This window comes from Zychaea mexicana (assembly GCF_025766255.1).
Source record: "Zychaea mexicana strain RSA 1403 chromosome Unknown BDB00scaffold_54, whole genome shotgun sequence".
Lineage (NCBI taxonomy): Eukaryota > Fungi > Mucoromycota > Mucoromycetes > Mucorales > Lichtheimiaceae > Zychaea > Zychaea mexicana.
The window spans coordinates 70,911-90,547 of record NW_026516717.1 but is presented as its reverse complement, the minus strand read 5'-3'; the positions used below and the strand labels follow the sequence as shown (position 1 = coordinate 90,547).

Sequence of the window (19,637 nt, the reverse complement as noted above, 5' to 3'; positions counted from 1 at the left end):
AACAAAATGACGGAGCTTAGAAATTTTGTTGTCACTACTGCCCTAAGGAGCCAGTGAACTGCAGCAATGTGAAGAAGTGCCTTGATCATAATTATCGTTGTAGTCTGACGACTGTCATGCTAGTGTCTTTTTCTTATGGTGCGTATATGTTTGTTTCACTATGCGGCTCCGCTTGCCGTGCTCCGCTCTGATCCAACAATTGTCGGCGACGGGTCTGTGCGCTTTAATGGAACAAAGAACCGGCGATATAAAAAGAGTATGAAACCTGGGGATCATGATGATTTTTTATATGTGAAGCGTACCCAGCAATACTATTGATACTCGATATGACCTTCTTTTCTTAGCTGACGATCAAGAAACGGCCGCTGCCAATTTCATCAGCGCAATTTATAACGGTTTGACAATCTCTTTTATGAAACGTGGGGATCGTGATGATTTTTATAAGTGAAGCTTACCACCTATTCAAGAAGATGCTTGGACTTTGGAGGACCATGCTGCCACGTCCAGTGACGATACCCCTGTCGCTACTACCAAAGGAGAAAACAACAATAATAATGATACCTCGCCAACAATGCAGCAACAGAATCATCCATAACCTGTCCATCGCAATAACACGGGACAGATTTAATTTTCTCGACAAAGTTTTCAATGCAAAGGTTTTTTTATTTGGTAACATCATTTTTATCATGTAGAAGCAGGCCCTTCTGTTTTTTTTTTATATCTTGGCATACCTCACCGGTTTACATATATATATACATATATTCTTGTGACAGATGCTTCTCGCCGATCAATGAAAATTACAGTCATAAGTTTTGTTTAGTAAGAAAGGTAGATAAAATTTCGAACCTGAAATTAACGCAATATGTACAATATCACGGATTGCATCTGTTAAAGTCCCATCTTCCATAGTTGCTGTTGAGGACTTTTAACGCGCGTATAATTAAGTGGGATCTTGTAATACATAGCCTAGAGAATCATAATGTCGACAGTTTTTTTTTTTCAAAGCGTGACACTCCAACATAATTGCCGTCTGTCCCTCCGTCTTTGCAGCTGCTTCGAGTGCCTGCACTAACTTGCGACCAAACGCCGTTGTATCGAGCTTGTGAGAGACCTGGTACATAATCGACTGAGTGTGTCCACACTACTATCATCTTTGGATCAAACTACTGTAAACGTATAGATCCGATCGGGTTTTCCTTATCATCATCCCCTACAATTTATACTTTCGCTAGTGTTGATATCCAAGTAGTGTCAAGCAAATCAAAAAACTTAGAGTAGCTTCACTAGATGGTATGAAGAATCTCAATAGTACAGCTCAATGTAATTTCGAGACTTCAACGCTCACAGAAAATTGTACGGACCTCACCACATTTCTGAATGTCTTTTGAAAACCGGCTTGCCGGGTGCGGTTATAGATGTAGTTGATAAAGCAGTACCGTCAGCGATCATGGCAAGACAAAGGAGGGGAGTAAATTAATTCGGCTTTTACTTTAAAATCTGTTAAGCACATCACAATTTTGAATCATCACTAGCACAACACAATACACCTCTACATATTCCTGGCAGGTTTGGCGCCAGTGAAAGCTATTGTAGATAAGAAACATCAATAACTTGACGGGATAACTTGATATAATCTTAAGCAGTGATGGTACATTCCATATTCAATCTATCTATGAGTATTACTAGTATACGTGTATCAGTAGCAGTAATGTTGAGGGACAGTAGCATGAGAGATTGGTGGCAAGACCCAACAAGTTGGATGATGTAACTTTCCTTATGAGCTTATGTACTGGGCCTTTTATGATAATTGTTTAAAACTTCATTCTTCTATCGATTGATGAGTACAACAGCCAAATACATATGGCAAAATCAAAATAAATGTAGTAATAATAGTATGCATTCTTTGAAGGCGGAAAGGTAGTAATAAAAATCGACTCAGGGGCTTTTGATCTGACCATTGTATAAAGAAATAAGCAGCAACTGTTCTGAGTTTATATTTCATTACTGCGAAGAAAGCACACGAAATGCGTATATCAGGTGCCCTTCTTGCAGGACATGACATTCACTTCCTCATTACTGGTACCCGCCCTTTGAATTCTTATGAACCTCCTTACACTATGCCCTTCTGTCTCCCACCTTCCCATTTTATAACAGAGAAACAACAAATTTACGCCCTTCCAAAGCAACCAGCAGTTTCTATCCAGATTCCAACCATCCGCTTCGTCGCCTCTTACGATGCTCTGTGGCTCTCTATCATCAGTCCCTCGTTTAAATCACTAACTCAAACTCTTACAATTTTCTATATCTCTATCATGCCCCACCTACAAAAAAAAACGAAATGCGTAATACAGCTCTTTTTCTGACAACAGCTCGTTCTAACGTTATTCAGCACATCGACGTTGTCTCCTTGGATATTTCAAATATAACATGCTTTATCATTGCAGAGTAAAGCAATTAGTATGTGATAGTGAGCATCCGCATGTCTCTCCCCCCTCTTTTTTTTTTACAGAGATCTGTAAAATGAATTATGTTTTTGCCACTATACTCCAAGCAGCATCGCTCAAGTACACAAGGCTCTCCGTCTGTGTAACTCCCTAGGAAAGCTTACCGCTAACTAAGCCTAAGCATGATCTAGTGTACGAGTATCTATATATCCCGTACCTGAATTACCATGCACACACATCATATTGGAAGTTGACAACAAAAGTGCTATGCTTTCCTCCCAATCTAGACTTTACGTTGTATAGCATAAAATGCAACTCCCCCTTTTGTAAAGATCTACTCCCTCCCTCCCCTCACGCCACGTATATCATTTTATATGATGAACAACAAACATACCAGCTGAGCCACTCTTGGTGTAACTACCAGTTTAGTGTAACCAGATCGTCATGCAGAAATGTATAAATGTGGTAACATACTGTAACAGGACAGCATGTTTGTATTGCTAGCTTTACACGAAGCATTTCATTTTAGATTCCATTAATACTGAGTTAGTTTCTTTCACTCTTAATGAGAAGAGAGAAGAAAAGCCCTAAAAATATAAAAAGTACTCTAAGCTTTCTTTCTAGTATGCGGTCGCACAAACAAGGAAAAAAATGTCAAGAACTAATTTTCCTGGGTTTCCACAAGAACTTATTTCAATTCCAGCGATCAGTAGCAATGTTTCCTTTTTTCTTTTTTGCGGGATTCCGAGTTACCGTAACAGGGAAAATCAACAAATATAGAAGAATTTATAAAAAAAAACTGAACGCGGAGGGGGAATATTACAAGTATAAAAAAAGAATCGAGGGGTGGCCTATCTACTGGTGCTGCTGTTGCGTTTTAAAAAAAGAAGAAGAATAAATACTAGTATGTGACAGAAGAAGCGGAAAAGGAGAAAGGGAGGAGGGGGTTTGAAAGATGATGTATAGATGATGATGAATAAAAAAACGTGTGTGTGCTGCTGCTTGTGCTGTGTTGTATGTTGTACTGTGTATATGTGTGATAAACGATGCTTTCTTATCTATGCCTCGAAAAAAGTCCATATCTCTCTCTCGGGCTTTCGAGTGCGCGTTTACCATTGCTTGTTTTGTGATTCAACCAGTCGAGAGCTTGTATTTTCGGTTGAGGATGATTCGTGATAATAGTATCCCTGTTGGTTCTGTTGGTACCCGCCACCAGCTACTGCTTCATCGCGATAACCGTGCTGCTGTTGCTGGTAGTTATTATTATTATTGTTGTTGTTGTTACCGTTGCCTAGTTGCGACATTTCGATTTTAAGTTGAGGGTTGTCGCCATGACCATTCTCGTCGTCATCCTCCTTGATATCTGCTGCCAAAGTTGTGCCAACACCTGCGCGAGTTCCCCAGCCAACCTATCAAGATTTCATTATACATAGCCACTCTTGTAAGTATCTGTGTGCATGTGTGTTGCGCCTCACCAAAAAAAAAAAAAAGAAGGACAAAGAAAATCTTCCAGAATTTCCCAGCCATACCTCGTGTAATGTAAACAGGGCGTAGACCTTCATGATAGCAAAGTAATAGTTGAAAATCAGCCAGAACGGCAAGACCCAGATATCCAATGGACGACGCAGGAAATGCGGGAACAGCTTGATGGCACGCGTCAAGAGCAGCCAGCAGACATAGGACACGGCAATGTTCCAACCAGGCAACGGGTTTTCAGTAGCCGGGATAAAGACGGTCTGCTTGACAGCATAGACGGTCACTAACACAGGACCGGCGAGCAATGTGATCGGGTTAAAGATCTTGTCGACCATGGTAAAAGCAACATAAGGATGACGACTCCAGATATAGCGTTCGGTGAACAATGAGCGGAAATCAGAACGCCATGTGTTACGGGTCCAACGCAAGACTTGTTTGACGAATCGCCAGTTATTCTTGAATGTCGAGTCCAGCTCAGCCTCGTTACAGATCTGAGCATATGTGTTCCATCCGTGTGAGTACATCCACCGCGTCAAGAACTTGTCGTCACCTGAATTGAGCGGGTACTTGCCGAGCCACAGATCGTTCGTAAAGCAATACTGGAAGGCTGGATCTTTGAGAATAAGCGTACGATAAGCAGCTGTGCGACCGGACAAGCAACAGATGCCACCATCAATGTGCGTCGAAGCTGCAATTTCAATGTTACGACTGGTCAAGCGGAAGCCGGCCAGCACTTCCCACATGGTTTGATGACCGTTGGGATCAACCGCGTGCACCTTTTGGCTGGTGCCAACACCTCCCATCTTTAAATCCTCAAAACATGCTAGAATATAGTCCAGCATGGTCGGTTTCCAGATGGCGTCATCGTCCGCAAACACCAGAATCTCGGTCGTCGTGGCGTTGACGCCCGTCACCATTTGTAATCGTTTGTTGGCTTTGGGTACGGTCAGCACGCGGATACGTTCGGGGTCGACTTCGTTGGCGAGCTCTTGCAACGGGCCCCGCATGCTCGTTTCGGTGATAATGACAATTTCTTTGGGTCGGCAGGCGAGCCAGCTGCGTGCAGCAATCTTGAACTCTTCACCTGCGTCGATGGTGGGTACAATAATAGTGACATCCTGCTCGGAGTTGTATGTTGGATTGGGCTTTGGACGGCGTGGTTTGTAGGTAAGCCATGCAATAACTCGAATGAAAAACCACAGGTACCGGTAGACACCAATGATACCCAATGGCAGAAAGAAGGGCAACAAGCCCGTATCATTAGTCAGATACAGCATTGTCCGTTAGGATGGATTGGGTGGGGCTGTCAAGGGAAGAAGAGGAAGAGCAAAAGAAAGGATATTGGAAACTATATAAAAGCGAAGAAAGAGAGAGAGAGAGAGAGAGAGAGAGAGAGAGAAAGGGAAAAGAGGGAGCAAGGAAAATGATAGCAAAAAGGTAAAAATAAAACGAAAAAAGTTGCGAAGATTCGAGCGTTTCTTTTTCGGGAGTGAGGTTACGCAAAAAGTGATCTCAACCAGGGCACTTTCAATAAGTCCTTGTACACCGTACGCCCCGTATTCACGGTCCGCCCATACAGCAAAACGACGTTGTATGTAGTACATTTCACACAACCAAGAAAAAAAGTTTATTTTTATATCGTCGTCGACTTGAGCTTTTGTTCAAGTTGCGCTACTACTACATCGATATCGTCGTCATCGCTCTCATTTCCAACCTCTGCCTCTCCCGCTTCTGGCTCTTTTGGTTCAAAGCTATGCAATCGCCGTCCTTCTTGATCAAACACATAGTGGTACACTCTGAACTCGTTCTCCTTGTCTTGCGATGGATCGGGACTCACGAACGGCTGTTCTCGCATAAAACTACACACATTGCTCTGTATCCGCACTTGCTCCAGGTACCGCACAACATGCAACAGTTCGGCCTCGCCATACTTGCGGAATGTGGGCGACGTGTGGTCGAATTCTTTCAAGTGGATGCTGTTGTAGGGCTGAAGGATCGCCTTGGCAGGAGAATCATCCACCAAGATTGTGTTGGAGGCATCATACGTATCTTGGCCCAGCGCACGCCACACGACCTCCAAATCTTTCAGCGTCACGGTTTTCCGGTTGTAATCACCCGTAGACAAATTAAAGTAGCGCCGGTCCCAAGTAAGCAAAAGATCGTCCACATAGGATCCAAACAAACGGCACATGCTGTTCACCGAGTGGGGCTGTGCAGAGCTCCATACCATCACTTTAAAGTGTCGAAAAATGTAGTCGAGAAACTTGTCCTGATACGGTCGTACATACATGCTTCGTCTGTTAGTGGTACGACTCGCCTAGATTTAATGTGAAGCATTCACGCACTTAGTATCATTGTTTGTATCAGTCTGCGTAACATGTGGTATATCACCTCACATATATTCTCTCTCTCTCTCTTTATTTTTGATTCATTTACCAAAGTGCCGTTCAAATCAAGAATAAGCAGCTTTTTGTCATCAATAGGTTCAGCCAGCACAGTCGACGGTTGTTGACTCAGCTTCATGTAACTTTCGCGTGGGGATTGTCTGGTCAACAGCGACGACGGTAACCCTTGCTTTTTGTTACTGTATGATGTATATTCTTGTGTCTGTCTTGCTGTTGGTGTATATCCAAAAGGAACCTCATGACGTCCTCTAGAGTAATGGGATGACGACGACTGGTAATGAAAGTGGCGTTGATGGGTATGAAATTCACCGTCATTGGTATTGTGAAATTGTTGTCCTCGTCCTCGTCCAGGACCACGGCCTCGTCCACGACCACGTCCTCGATTACCGCCATTATCAAAGTCGGTTATATTATCTGACGATCGTGGTAAGGGATTTGGAGCAATAGAAGGATCAGTTCCGGTCATGAGTTGCCTTTTTGCACAGTGGAAATGGCGGTTGTGTTGATAAAAAGTAAAAGGAGAAGAAAAGGACCGAATTTTGCTGCTGCTGCTGTTGTTGTTGTTGTTGTTGCCACTTGTGCTGCGCAACAATTGGTTTCTGATAAAGCCTCGTCTTTGATAGTCATGTTGAGTCATCGTTGTTGTTGGGGGTTTTATTGCATAGGCACGCGGGCTTGCATTGTTGTTATGACTACCAACATGATATTTCGTTGGGCAATAGCTATGTTGTTGTTGTTCAACTGTCACTGTTGTTGAATTGTAGTACAGATCTTGCTTATGTGGAATGTTGCCAGAAGAATGGCAATTTTTGTCCGATGGCAGGATCGATCTCAGTTTTTGGCATCTCCTTTGGGTCGTGAAAGGCCTTGGTAATGCTTTGTAATAGGAACGGTGGACAGTACCCGTTGCTGCTACTGATACTGCCCGGTTTTTTAGTAACAATAATACTATAGAGTCGTGCAGCTTTGCAGAACGAGGAGTGCCCATTTGATATTCCGCAACAACATTTTTTTTTCTTCCTCGTCGGGATCTCCAAGATCGAGCCTGCCAAAGTAAACGTCGCCCCTGTCACGCATCGCTCATCGCCTTCTTTTGCATCATCATCTCTAGCGTCGTCGTGGCAAACACGGATCGGCAGGAACTCGTTCACAGCATCCAATAATGCATATGACCATGGCAGCAGCAGCAGCAGCAGCAGCAGCAACACGAATAATAATAATAACAACACTATCAACACGATCAACAACCATCGTCACCACCACAACAGCAGTCCAGACAACAGCGACACGACAAGCTCCTCTTCTTCTTCATCTGCATCGACCTATACTCCTTCTTCATCTGCTGCTGCTGCAACCGTTTCGAAACCAACCTTTGTTTCTGCTCCCTTGAGCAGCGCCCGGGAATCCAGTAGTCGGTATTCGACGCTGGCTTATCGATTCGCACCTGTGCCTCCAACAAAAATGACGACTGGCTCGCCACGGGGAGGACCGAACGTCACGCATCCAACGACACAGTACTTTCTGCAAACATCAAGCAGTACTTTGAATGCAGCAGCATCTGCAGCGCAGTACAGCTCACGCAACACATATCAATCGGCGTCTAGTATGGCTGGCAACGATAGGGCGTCGGGCAAGACGGATTCTAATCGCAAAGTAGAAATGAGCATCAGATCGTTACTTTGCTAGAACGAAAGACGGCATAAGAAATGTATATACTCACAACAACCACTCCTCTACGCTATTTTTTTCCTAATTTGTAAAACGCATTCTTTTCCTTTGTTATACCAATTCCCCATTTCACTTTTTGTCCTTGTAATTGTTATTTTCTACTTCTTTATCACCACTCTTCTTCTTCTTATCCTTTATCTATTACTAGTTCTTCAACATCAAACATTCCTTTCTATCTAGGCACCCAATTTCTTTGTACTTGTAATTTATTTTCATTAAGCGTTTATCTATTGCAAAATATAATTCATCGTGAAACTCAACATAAGAAACTTTTATTATATGTGTGTGTTTTTGGTAAGAGGAAATGGATAGGTAGGTACTATATGTTCAGCTACTACAAGATGATATCTTGTGGTCTATTTCACTGTTAATGGGTTCCAAGGAACTCAACGATATCACACACTATCTACACTGATTGATGAGCTGCCTATCTTATTGGTTCAATCCACGGTCGAGCTTACATACAGAAAAGAAACAGAAAGAAGATATGTTGAACGATACTATGCGGCATGTACCAGAACAATGAACAAGATATACACACATTGGCAGTCAACTAGCACGCGGGATATAAGTCTTCAGACATATTACAAAATCATACAAAATTGAGATTGGTTGCCAATTTTTTTATAATCTAACCACATTACATATATACATACAAGAAAAAAAAACAAAAAAAATAACATTTGAACCCCCATCCCCTTTACAAAATACCCCACATCTCCTCGACAGCACCAGCGAGCTTGCCACAAGCCACGGATGCTGATAAAGAGTACTCGGACACACTGATCTTGTCATCCACATAGGAATCGGCGAAATCATCCGTACCGTGAGCCATGGCACCGACAGCTACAACGATATTTTTGTCTTTCGGAATCGAAGGCATGTATTCTGATAATCGTACTGATGGAGCGTCCCATGAAAGAGCTAAATCGATGATGATGATAACGGTTAATTTCTATGACAACCCTTTTTTGCTTTGCCTGTTTATAAATCTTTTTTTACCTATTTTATGACAGTTGGTAGGGAAATACTTCTCGACTGGGTTTTCAATCACTCGCAGCAACTTTTCGTTTCCGTTCACAGCTCGAATGCTCAATTTATGCAACAATTGAACTAGATGTGTGTATATGTATAGATCCATCCGGTGAACAATGGGTTATCAGTAAGGCAAATCAAAAAAATAAATGAACTACACAAAAGCTTTTTGTTTTTTTACCCATCAAACCGGCAAATCGCTTGAACGTTCTCGGAATTCTGATATGTGGGTTGACTTCAATCAACACGTTCTTTTGGGTATGGATATAGACTTGCAGCAAACCTGCCTTGTTGATGGGACTGTCCAGTAGCGTTAAAAGACACTATCGTTTTATAAATTGACCTAAATTTGAGTAAACCATGTCCCATTTCTTTATTTTTTTCCGTCACAATTAAATTATATCTCTCTCTACCTGATGCAGAATATCCGGTCTGGCTTCATATGTTTCGCGATTGTTCTTTTTCAAAATGTGCAAGTGATCGTCGACATTAAGCAATTGATAATTGCCTTCTTTGTTTTTGCCAATTTTAAGTGTTTCGAGTGTTGCTTGTTCGAGAACGACAATCAATCTGCGTGAATTTTCCTTTTCGATCTCTGTCTTTGGAACCTTGGGTGCCTGGGGTACCATAAAAACATCGGTGCTCTTGCGAGTCTCGCCGACCTTGATACGTTTGGCTTGTTGTTGCTTTTCAGCAGCACCGTCGTCTTTGGCGTTGCGTTTGTTGCTAGGATCAGCCATGTTGAGTATAATTAAAAAGGGAGGGTAGGTTTGGGAAAAACTTCACAAAAAAAGAGCCAGCATTGGGGGGGAGTACGCATAATTTTCCCTTTCAAGCAGCTGCTATAAGCCACCCTAACTCTTCTTCTCATGGAAGTTCTACATATATAGCAACAGGCGATTCTATTTTCTTCTTTTCTTGATGCCCAACAAGAGTAATGATCGTCGTAAACGGCCACGGCTATCGTCTATCTCCTCATTAATACCATGCAAACCATTTCCAATAAATGCTCTACCTTACGAACTCGTCTCTGAGATATTCATTCTGTCGTCGAATGCCCAACTCGCCCTCGTCTGTCCCCAACTGCAACACTGTTCGGACACTACAAAGATAGACTGGCTCATGTATAAATGTCAAGGCAATCGTGTGCAAGCTGTAGAAGAAGGACTCAAATACCGGTTCTTTTCAATACGCCTACTCGAGAAATTCGACCAACTTTACAATAATGGCAATACCATTCGTCTCAACGACCGCATGTTGCCACCTCGGCTGTTCATATCCATCGAAACGCATGAACTCGTACGACGTTTGCTGGAGCGCGGTGCGTCGCCACACAAACCGCAAGGATACCCTATCATCAAATCTGCACAGCTTGGCCATTTGGATATGGTCAAGACGCTCATGGCATTTGGTGCTGATGCCACCGCAAAGAACAACATGGCCCTCCGAGTATGCGCTGCTCGCAAAAACACCGAAATGGTCTTGTACTTTCTTGATGACCTCGGCGTCAAACCCGATGACGAAACCCTTCAACAGTGTGTAAAGAAGGAGTTATGGGATATGATTGAAATACTCGTCAATCATGGCGCTGTACCAAACATCTCCACCGTGCATATGTTATAATCCAACCCGCGCCCCAAACTATCATGCTAGTAGATTTGTGATATGTAAATATATTTATTTTGCTTTTTTTTAACGTCTTATTCACACATGACAACACCATTTCATTCTGGTACTATTTGTTGTTGTTCGGGGCTTTTGCTCCTGTCTGTTGTTTGTGATGGTGGTGGGGTTTTGGGTCTCTTGTCAGGAGCAGATTTCTGCTCTGCTGGTTTTGACTCCGGTGCTGGTCCGTCCTTGTCAGCAGTAATAGACGGTGGCGGTGCTTCTGTTGCTGCGGTTGTTGGTGGTGTGGATGATGATGGCACTATTGCTGCTGCTGCTGCTTTTGATTGCTCTTCGTCCCCAATATCGTTCTTTATCTGCATGTCATTATCGCCACCGTTTTCCTTGTCTTTGACTGTCTTCTTTCCGGTAAGCAATGCCTCGGCATCCTTTTCAGCCTTCCCCTTGTCATCCACACCGCGACTCCAACCCTTCTCAGACTCCAGCCAGCTTCGCCATTTGGACTCTTCCGTTGTTGTTGTTGTTGCTGTTGCTGCTGCTGATTTTTCTTCTTCTTCTCGTGCTACCGCCCTCCGTTTCCGTATAAATGTGTCTTCTGTGTCGATAATGTAAAACATGTGGTATGACTCCTTGCTTATCTTGTACTGCATTCCGGGATAGACATAAGCGTCTTCATTGTCTTCTCGTTTACGTTTTCCCGTAACATTTCTATTATATAGTTCCTCGAGATTTAGCGTGTGACTTATTGCGATTTTGATCCTCGTTCTTCTTATGTCATACCGTTTTAAGAATTGTTGTTTGAGATTCTGGTCGTCTATTCCACGTGTTGGTACATTAAAGTCGGCAAAGTCTGTAATATAGTCATTATATGCGGTCCGTGCGTCGGTCTCTAGAGGGTAGTCTTCCTGATCAAGCAGCTGGATCGACAGTATCCGCGTGCCAGTGTCCTTTGAAATGAACTCAATGAGTATCGACCTTATCTTTTCAATAAGAATAAATATGGACATGATTAAAGAATATACTCACAAACACAATGCCATAGATGTTTTGCTCTGGACCAATTACATCTTGTTCGGCTCGCAGCTTGTATGTTGCTAACTGTTGAGCATCAGGTGGATGCTCAAGGTTTCTGTAAGTTCGGAAGAGTTCGACCAATTGTCGAGATCGAACGTCTGACATAATATGATGCATCTATACAATGAAATGAAAACGCGGGTTGTCGTGTAAGTTATATGCACCTTCATCTTTCGTAATAGAGCTTACGTGACGGGTTAAAAGTAGAATGAGCTTGTCGATAGTAAACATTATATATGCCTTCGAGCCGAAAATGTAACGAGAACACTCCTCAAATGAAGCTTGATCAACAGTTCCATCAAAGAAGAGGTCGATAAGGTCCAATAGTGCATGATAGTAGCCGTGGCTGAAATCCATTTCAACATCTATTAAAGGATTGAAAGATATGTAAGTATATACATACATACACGCTATATTATCTTACTACTCTAAGCGATAATTACCATGGATAACGACATTGTCTGCATTTAAATCAAGGGCAGCCTTGTTTGCTCGTTTTGTGCTTTCTGGGGATTTGCGGTATGCAATGTCGGCCAACTTCATTTTCTGAAGGCGGGTATAGACCAGCTGTATAAGCGAAACAAAAAACGATTAATATGTCTGTTAGGCTATTCGTAACCCCCGTCCTTTCTTAGCTTACTTGGAATAAGCGAACAAAGCAATAGAATGTGTCATTTCCAAAAAAGGTGATAACTGGTGGTTTGGGTTTGCCTTCGTCCAATGGGTCGTTATCAACCGCCTCTTCTGGCGGTGGTGACGGACCACCTCCAACAGCGCCACTAAGATTGGGCGCATCTTCTGCTGTGCGCTGAGCAGTATCGTTTTGACTTGACGCTGATCCGGATTGCGTACCTGCGGCTTGTTTGTCGGTGGTGCTATTGCCATTGTTGGGTCGCATTGAACGGCGCCATGACGAGGCTTCATCCATACCGATATCACCGTCCGAGTCATAAGAGGACGACGGCATACCCCGTTCGTCATCACCACCTTCATCGTCAGCTTCGGCCATCATCTCATCCTCGTCTCCTTCTACTTGACCACGGCCTTTCGGCAGCACGGTGCTTGGCGAGATATCCAGCACGTCAAACATGGCTGGCACGAACGTCTCCAACACAGACCGTAAGCCGTCACATTCTTCTTGGCTGTAGATGTCTTGACGCTCGAGGAACGATAAAACAAGACGTGTCACGTCCTTGAAAGTCGGCTGGTCTTTGAACGAAAATGAGAATTGAGGGGGTAACCGGCTGCCACCATCAGGTACCACCATGGGTCGTCCTTTCAGAAACAGACGCTTTTCTGGCTGCATGCTGCGGATGTTTTCAATCTCGCCCAAAAGCGCCTTGGTTCCCATTGCTTTTTTGTCGCTGCTCTTGAAAGTGACGCCTTGATAATCTAATGCCTTGTAATAATTTTGAGACTCGACCTCGCGCCAGATTTTGTTCCATTCACGCTATAAAAACAAAGGATAAGTAACTTGTGTTTCATTTTGCTTAGTAAAGGCTGTTTGATCATCTACCTGTGCACGTTTCCACTCATCATCCTTTTGCTTTAAGCGCTTGAGTAACAGAGGCACTGTTGGCACAGGATTGTCGTGTACAAGCTCAATGATTTCAACGCCTCTCTCAGGACCGTAGATTTTTTTGATAATGTGTTGGTAGATTGCTTTCGAAGGACCACCTAACCCTGGTGGTAGACGGAAAGTAGCCTTCTCGTCAAGACTCATGACCGAGATCTTCTTTGATACAGGTTCCAAAAGTGCAATTGTGTTAAGATTGGCCTCGATGCTGAGATCATAGTCGTATCTAATTGTTTTAGCAAAGTTTGTTGTCAGTTACTCATGATACATAAAGTAAAAAGCAGTTCCACCCCCCTTTCCAATCTTGTATACACTAAATACTCTTCAAGTACCTTTCTTCTTCCACACGATGCAATGCCTCTTCGAAATGGTTCTTTTTGGATGCAACAAATTCGCTATCTTCACTTGCCCAGCGTGGATGGGATACATATTCATCATTCAAGACTTCTCGGCAAAGAGTGTCACGTCCTGAGCATGCTTGCTCCTGCCACTGCTTTACTCAGCAATCCCCAAACAACATACAACACCCATTAGTGAACCGAATAGTTCTTTGTCCTTGTAGAGCCATGAAAAGACGTTTCTTTTGCTTTACCTCTTTCGGCACACGACGATAACTTGGACCATAAGATACATAGAGTGCCAAATCCAGCTTTTCCTTAGACCGCGGTTCATTGTCTAATAGATCCTCCTTTGTGTCGTAGCCAACGAGCGTCTTGAACCATTCAAACAGCTCACCATTACCGCCGATAAAGCTTTCAACACGCGCAACCAGTAGGTTCTGGTCAAGAATTTGTTGGCTGAAGAGATTGAGAAGCTTTAGGAAAGCCCGGTAAGTTGCCTTGTTGCCAATGTATTTCTTGACGCGTTCAAAAAACTCGGCTTCTTCAGCAGAAACAGTTGCACGCGAAGGCTGCAAGTCGTCATCGGTATCCAGGCCACCACGAACGTTAGACATCTACCATATCACGTATCAACAAACCTACAGCGCTCTCCCTCTCCGACGTTCCCTCCCCTTTTCCTCATTGTTCTTTGATATTTTACCCTATTGATACCCGCAGCGCTCATGCGTTTCTTGCGATTACCACTCGTTGAAAGACTAGGGACCATCATAGAGCCCCGTTTTCCTACATGAAATTACACACACACGTGAGTTATTTTTACAAGCCCAATTTGTATATTTAGATATTAAATTGATAACGATCATCACCTTGTAAATGTGCTCCAAAGAAAACAGACATATCTCCAGGAGCAGCTCCAGATGCTTCTGGTAAAAATTGCTTGAATTCATCCAATAGATCGTTTGCACCATTGAATAATGTTTGAACCTGAGCATACACTTCCTGGATAGGCTTCTGTTCCTTCTGATACGTTTGCAGAATCTCTAAAAATTGCTTATAAGTGTCGGGTTCACCAGAAAATCGGTTCTACATAACGAGTTTTTTTACGTTAAATCATACGACCTGTGATATGTGATTATCGGCGAATAGCTCTCTCCAAAGTTTTTTACTGACCTTAATTTTGTTCACATAATTAATAGCGTGGTTAAACTCGACAGGTGCTTTTCGGGACGAGTTGGGATCATCCTGCCCTGAAGGTGATGGTGTCGTGTGGGGGTGATGATGGTGATTTGTGTATGGATGTTGTTGTGAAGACGGTGTCATTGCTGACGGTGGTTGTGATGGTGGAATATGAGTCGATGTAGCCATGCCCATCCCAGCTGGTTGTTCCCGTATCGCGTAACCACTCGTAAGTATTGGCTGCTGCTGTGGTTGAGGAGGTTGTTGATGCGTCGTATACGGCTGATAGTAACGCGATTCGGATGTTGCCGAGTTGAGGTTCAATGGCTCGCCGTCCGTTGTGGTTGTTGTACCTGTAGGAGTCGTCACTTTGATAATATTACGCGCACGTTCATCCACAGAGCATTCGATCCGATATCCCGGGGGTAAAAACGTGTTGAAGCCAGATATTAAAGAAGGGTGTCCGCGGAACAATGACGAAACGCGTTCAATGACACCTGGTGTATCGATTCTAGATGGTATGTAAAAACAGCCCAATTGTGGCGTGAGTTCCCGTCATCATTATCCATCAACAATGAAGAGCACCATTATCCAAATATAGCTCCCTTTCACTAATGCATAATTGCTTCTTTCCTTGCATTCTGTATGTGAAAAATAAAATCACAACTTACGCTTGACTCTTGAAATCTTTCATAATATCCAAGAACTTGTTGTATATTTCTGGTTGATCGGAAAATTGTATCTTGACCTGGTCCAAATACGTCAATGCGTCTTTGACATTAAGTGGTCGATAGCCGTTCGATAGTGGGGTGCGTTGAGGTGATGGCGGTGGAGATGAGCGTACATCAGACATTGGCTCTTGTTCCTGTACAGGAGCAGCAACTGCTCCTGTTGATGGTAGTGAATCAGCAGGTGCGGCAGAAACGTGTTGTGTGACAGGAGACGAACGTTGATAAGCATCCGAAATTGAACTTCTTTGGCGTTCCTGTACTGTAGGAGGGATTGGGGCTGCTGCTGTTGTTGTAGGAGCAGCAGCAGCAGCAGCAGTTGATATGGGTGAAGCTGACTCATTAGGTGCAACAGATGAAGTGGGTGGCCATACAGGTGATGTTGCCGATGCTATTGCAGGACTAGACGTAGCTTTTGGACTTGCAGTAGCAGTGCGATGGAGTAGTTGTTGTGTAGGGGCTGTTGGTTGCGATGGTGCAGGACTCGTTGCTTTTAATCGTGCTGCTGCTGCTTCCGCGGAAGATGACGGACTCACCAATCGCGACTGTTGCTGCTGCTGCTGTTGTTGCTGTGTTGTAATATTTTCTGATGCGGGACTTGCCGTTGGTGACGGCACTGCATTGTCGAGTAGATGGCGCGGCGGTGTAGATTGGCTCGGAGAATGCGTGGTTGCCCCTGAAGGGCTATTCATAGTGTTATTGCTGTTGTGAGCGGTACTGGCGGCAGCTAATGTAGGTGTAGCAACAGGCGATGATGTGTTGACTTGTTGTTGTTGCACAGCTTTGTCTGCAATCCCATTGTTGTCAGTTTCATTCTTCGTCTGAGCCTGAGATTCGGTAGTTGGATTGGAAGGGTATTTCGGACCGCCGCTGCTTTCAGTGCTGTTTTGCATTGGTTCGTCTGTCGGTTCTCCGGTTACAGTAAAGCTTTTTAATATATTAGAGGGAGAATGTGATAAGAACATCAAGACGATTAGCCTTCAAGCATTGGTTCATAAACTGAATGTTCCCTTTTTCGTGCACGCTTCATAAACTTCGGATTGTTAAACAAGGAAAGTCAGCAGGAGAAAGAATATAATAATACCTTGTTGGTTGCGGTGGTCGCGGTGGTGACGTAGAAGGTGCAAATGGGGCTTCTCCAGACATTATATGCAAATTCAGTTGAGAGCAGCTGTATCAAAGAGCAACTTTGGTTTAAAGTAGGGATTGCTCTTTCACGTTTTGCACACGGCGATCGGCTGGGAAAAATGAGAGACAAGTGGGAGAAGGGTGAGGTTGGATAAAAAAGCGCGTAAGGCCAAACACGGCGTGGAGGGCACCGTTCACACAGACAATTGAAGCCCAGCTTAACGGAGGGTGAATTGAGGCAGCTTCTGTCCGATTGGCTAACATTATGTTGCGCTGATCCTTTTATTTTTCTCGTGGTAAGATGGATAAAAGGATGATAAAGTTTATTCATGAAAGAGTTAATACATAGTATGACTTTGTTATGGTGTGTATGTATGCTCGCTTGTTTTTTGTGGGATGTAGCGGAAAGAGAGTGATGCGATGATTACTTCTACTTAGTTGTAGGTGTCGTTCTTTAATGATCTACAAGTGAATAAAGAAAGGCATAAGAAAACAGATGAAGTTCATACATGGTGATCATGCAAGCTAAACGTCCGTAAATACAAGTAAGCAGTATAGCCTGAAAGATAAAGACTTACCCTTCGATATCGGCGACGACCATCTCAGTGACGAGCTCGTCATAGGAGACCTTGCGCTTCCAGTTGAGCTTCTCGTTCGCCTTGGTGGGATCACCTAGTAACAGTTCGACTTCGGCAGGACGGAAGTACTTGGGATCGATACGGACACGGACCTTGCCAGTTTCAGCATCCTTACCCACTTCATTGACACCCTCACCTTCCCAAACAATCTTGCGGCCAGTGACAGCAAACGCCTTTTCGATAAAGCTGCGGACGGTGTGGGTTTCGCCAGTAGCCAAGACGAAATCGTCGGGCTTTTCCTGCTGGAGCATCAACCACATACCCTCGACATAGTCACGGGCGTGACCCCAATCACGCTTAGCATCAATGTTACCCAGGTAGAGACAGTCCTGGCGACCCAAGTGAATATCGGCGACAGCGCGGGAAATCTTGCGAGTGACAAAAGTACGGCCACGGCGGGGCGATTCGTGGTTGAACAAGATACCGTTGCAGGCATACATGTCGTAGGATTCACGGTAGTTGACGACGATCCAGTAGCCATACAACTTGGCGACACCATAGGGCGAACGAGGATAGAAGGGGGTGGTCTCCTTTTGTGGGGTCTCAACAACCTTGCCATACAGTTCTGAGGTGGAGGCCTGGTAGAAGCGCACACGGTCGGTCAGACCACAGGTGCGGATGGCATCCAAAAGACGCAACGTGCCGAGGGCATCGACATCACCGGTGTATTCAGACATGTCAAACGAAACCTTGACATGTGATTGGGCAGCCAAGTTATACACTTCGGTGGGTTGGATTTGTGCAATAATGTGCACCAGGCACGTGGAATCTGTCAGATCACCGTAGTGGAGGAAGAACTTGACATCTAGCAAGCACAAAGAAAAACGGATGGACGAGTAAGCCCTCTTTCTCTCCTTCTCTGTTCCAGCTAATAAATATATTATAGGGTCCACCCTTCACTTGTTGTTACCTTGGTCATGGCGATCCTTGTAGATATGCTCAATTCTGCCAGTGTTGAACGACGACGAACGACGGATAATACCGTGCACTTCATAACCCTTGTCAAGCAAAAATTCAGTCAAATAGGAGCCGTCTTGACCAGTGACACCTGCAATTGGGGACAACTCGCGTTAAATCTTTTGAGCCAGCATAAACGAAAGACTTCAGCATTTCGCTCATCACGATGTGTGACCATAACAACTGTCATCCTGATTGGTAGAGACGCACTACGCTAACCGTGGAAACCTTTCTTACCTGTGACAAGAGCAACCTTACGCGAGCGATATTCCTCCAAGGTCATAGATGAGCTCCGGGAAATCTTGACAGGGGCAAATACGTTTTCGGACATGATGTGCTGATGGGTGAAATAAAGAAAAAGAGAAAGTGGTAGGTTGCTGGGGCAGAATTTATTTTTTTCCCAAAGTCTTTCGCAACTAGAAGCACTCTTGGTTAAATGGATCCCCGATGCCGACCGTACCTCTCTCTATTTGAACCTTTTCTATTGGCTTATTGCATTACTATGCTCGTGAGCACCCGAGAAACCCACCCCATCCTCCAAAACCTTCAATACCCAAGGATAATAATACTAACCGACCGCCTCGTTGCTGCTCACTACACCTTGACCAGCGTACTGATCTAAAAGTGGAAACCCTGTTTGGTCCCCATGCACTACCTCGCGTCAGCTTTACTAGGTTCCTACTGCTTCCACGCCAGTACTGAGGATCGTGTGCAGAAGAATGTCACGTTAAGGACTATGAGTAAAATAGAAAGATCGAAGGGGATTAAAAAACGTCCCTTAAGCTTACGGCTCTCATCAGGAGCTAAGACCACCTTCAAGTATGAGAATGGTTGAAGAACTAATTCATTGAAGCATCTGCTATGACCGTTATATATTAATAACATGGCTGCAAAGTGATCAAATCCAATACGCTCTGCACATCGGATTAGTATGTGCCATGTTTCTTTCTATTTTTCCCTTATTTTCTATGCAATAAAGAAATAGCTAAAAGCAATCGATATTTTGTAAAAGCTCTTCCTCAACTTCCGCAAACATATGCTCTTATATATTGCGTATTTGACATTCTAGAGACAACTTGTCTGTACTCTCTTCCATCTCGCTTCGCAGTTTCTCGACTGGTTTTGGTTGAAGTATACAGCTCGACTTTGTTTCTCGCCGGTTTCACCTCGTTTCGAGCCCTCACTCATACTCCATTCCTGGCCATACGGAATGTTGGTGCACGAGATGTTGTGCCTCTTCAGGATTCTACATCTTCTTTGCACTCGACCAGCAACCCACTGATGTACAAGGAGGAAACGTAGCGA

At 43.9% G+C, this 19,637-nt stretch overlaps 6 protein-coding genes across 6 annotated transcripts; all 6 read right to left on the bottom strand.

Annotated features, from left to right (window-relative positions):
• Positions 1 to 3,553: 3,553 nt before the first annotated feature.
• BDB00DRAFT_766472 (glycosyltransferase like family 2-domain-containing protein) lies at positions 3,554 to 4,927 on the bottom strand (the record flags this gene model as incomplete). Its single annotated transcript, XM_053119598.1, has 2 exons — positions 3,554 to 3,853; positions 3,974 to 4,927. The coding sequence occupies 2 exons, from the start codon at positions 4,925 to 4,927 to the stop codon at positions 3,554 to 3,556; spliced, it is 1,254 nt and encodes a 417-aa protein (XP_052978030.1).
• A 379-nt stretch (positions 4,928 to 5,306) lies between these two features.
• Positions 5,307 to 7,559, bottom strand: BDB00DRAFT_831356 (HAD-like domain-containing protein). Its single transcript, XM_053124112.1, has 2 exons — positions 6,357 to 7,559; positions 5,307 to 6,237 (listed from the first exon to the last, which is right to left on the bottom strand). The coding sequence occupies exons 1-2, from the start codon at positions 7,311 to 7,313 to the stop codon at positions 5,554 to 5,556; spliced, it is 1,641 nt and encodes a 546-aa protein (XP_052978029.1). The 5' UTR covers positions 7,314 to 7,559; the 3' UTR covers positions 5,307 to 5,553.
• Positions 7,560 to 8,753: 1,194 nt separating this feature from the next.
• Positions 8,754 to 9,828, bottom strand: BDB00DRAFT_766460 (Alpha/beta knot methyltransferase; the record flags this gene model as incomplete). The annotated part of the gene is made up of 4 exons (XM_053119597.1): positions 8,754 to 8,977; positions 9,056 to 9,166; positions 9,270 to 9,411; positions 9,502 to 9,828. 4 exons carry the CDS (start codon positions 9,826 to 9,828, stop codon positions 8,754 to 8,756), a joined length of 804 nt encoding a protein of 267 aa, XP_052978028.1.
• Positions 9,829 to 10,380: 552 nt separating this feature from the next.
• On the bottom strand, positions 10,381 to 10,530 carry BDB00DRAFT_734084 (uncharacterized protein; the record flags this gene model as incomplete). The annotated part of the gene is made up of 1 exon (XM_053118356.1): positions 10,381 to 10,530. A coding segment is annotated over one exon (150 nt), but the record flags the coding sequence as incomplete, so codon positions are not given.
• Positions 10,531 to 10,753: 223 nt separating this feature from the next.
• Positions 10,754 to 16,889, bottom strand: BDB00DRAFT_831346 (uncharacterized protein). The gene is made up of 14 exons (XM_053124111.1): positions 16,694 to 16,889; positions 15,553 to 16,536; positions 14,876 to 15,392; positions 14,572 to 14,788; positions 14,406 to 14,488; positions 13,957 to 14,319; positions 13,697 to 13,857; positions 13,305 to 13,590; positions 12,429 to 13,238; positions 12,232 to 12,355; positions 11,978 to 12,153; positions 11,741 to 11,905; positions 11,495 to 11,661; positions 10,754 to 11,422 (listed from the first exon to the last, which is right to left on the bottom strand). The coding sequence occupies exons 1-14, from the start codon at positions 16,753 to 16,755 to the stop codon at positions 10,813 to 10,815; spliced, it is 4,725 nt and encodes a 1,574-aa protein (XP_052978026.1). The 5' UTR covers positions 16,756 to 16,889; the 3' UTR covers positions 10,754 to 10,812.
• A 98-nt stretch (positions 16,890 to 16,987) lies between these two features.
• Positions 16,988 to 18,379, bottom strand: BDB00DRAFT_831343 (GDP-mannose 4,6 dehydratase; the record flags this gene model as incomplete). Its single annotated transcript, XM_053124110.1, has 3 exons — positions 16,988 to 17,199; positions 17,316 to 18,180; positions 18,286 to 18,379. Coding segments are annotated over 3 exons (987 nt in total), but the record flags the coding sequence as incomplete, so codon positions are not given.
• Positions 18,380 to 19,637: the final 1,258 nt, after the last annotated feature.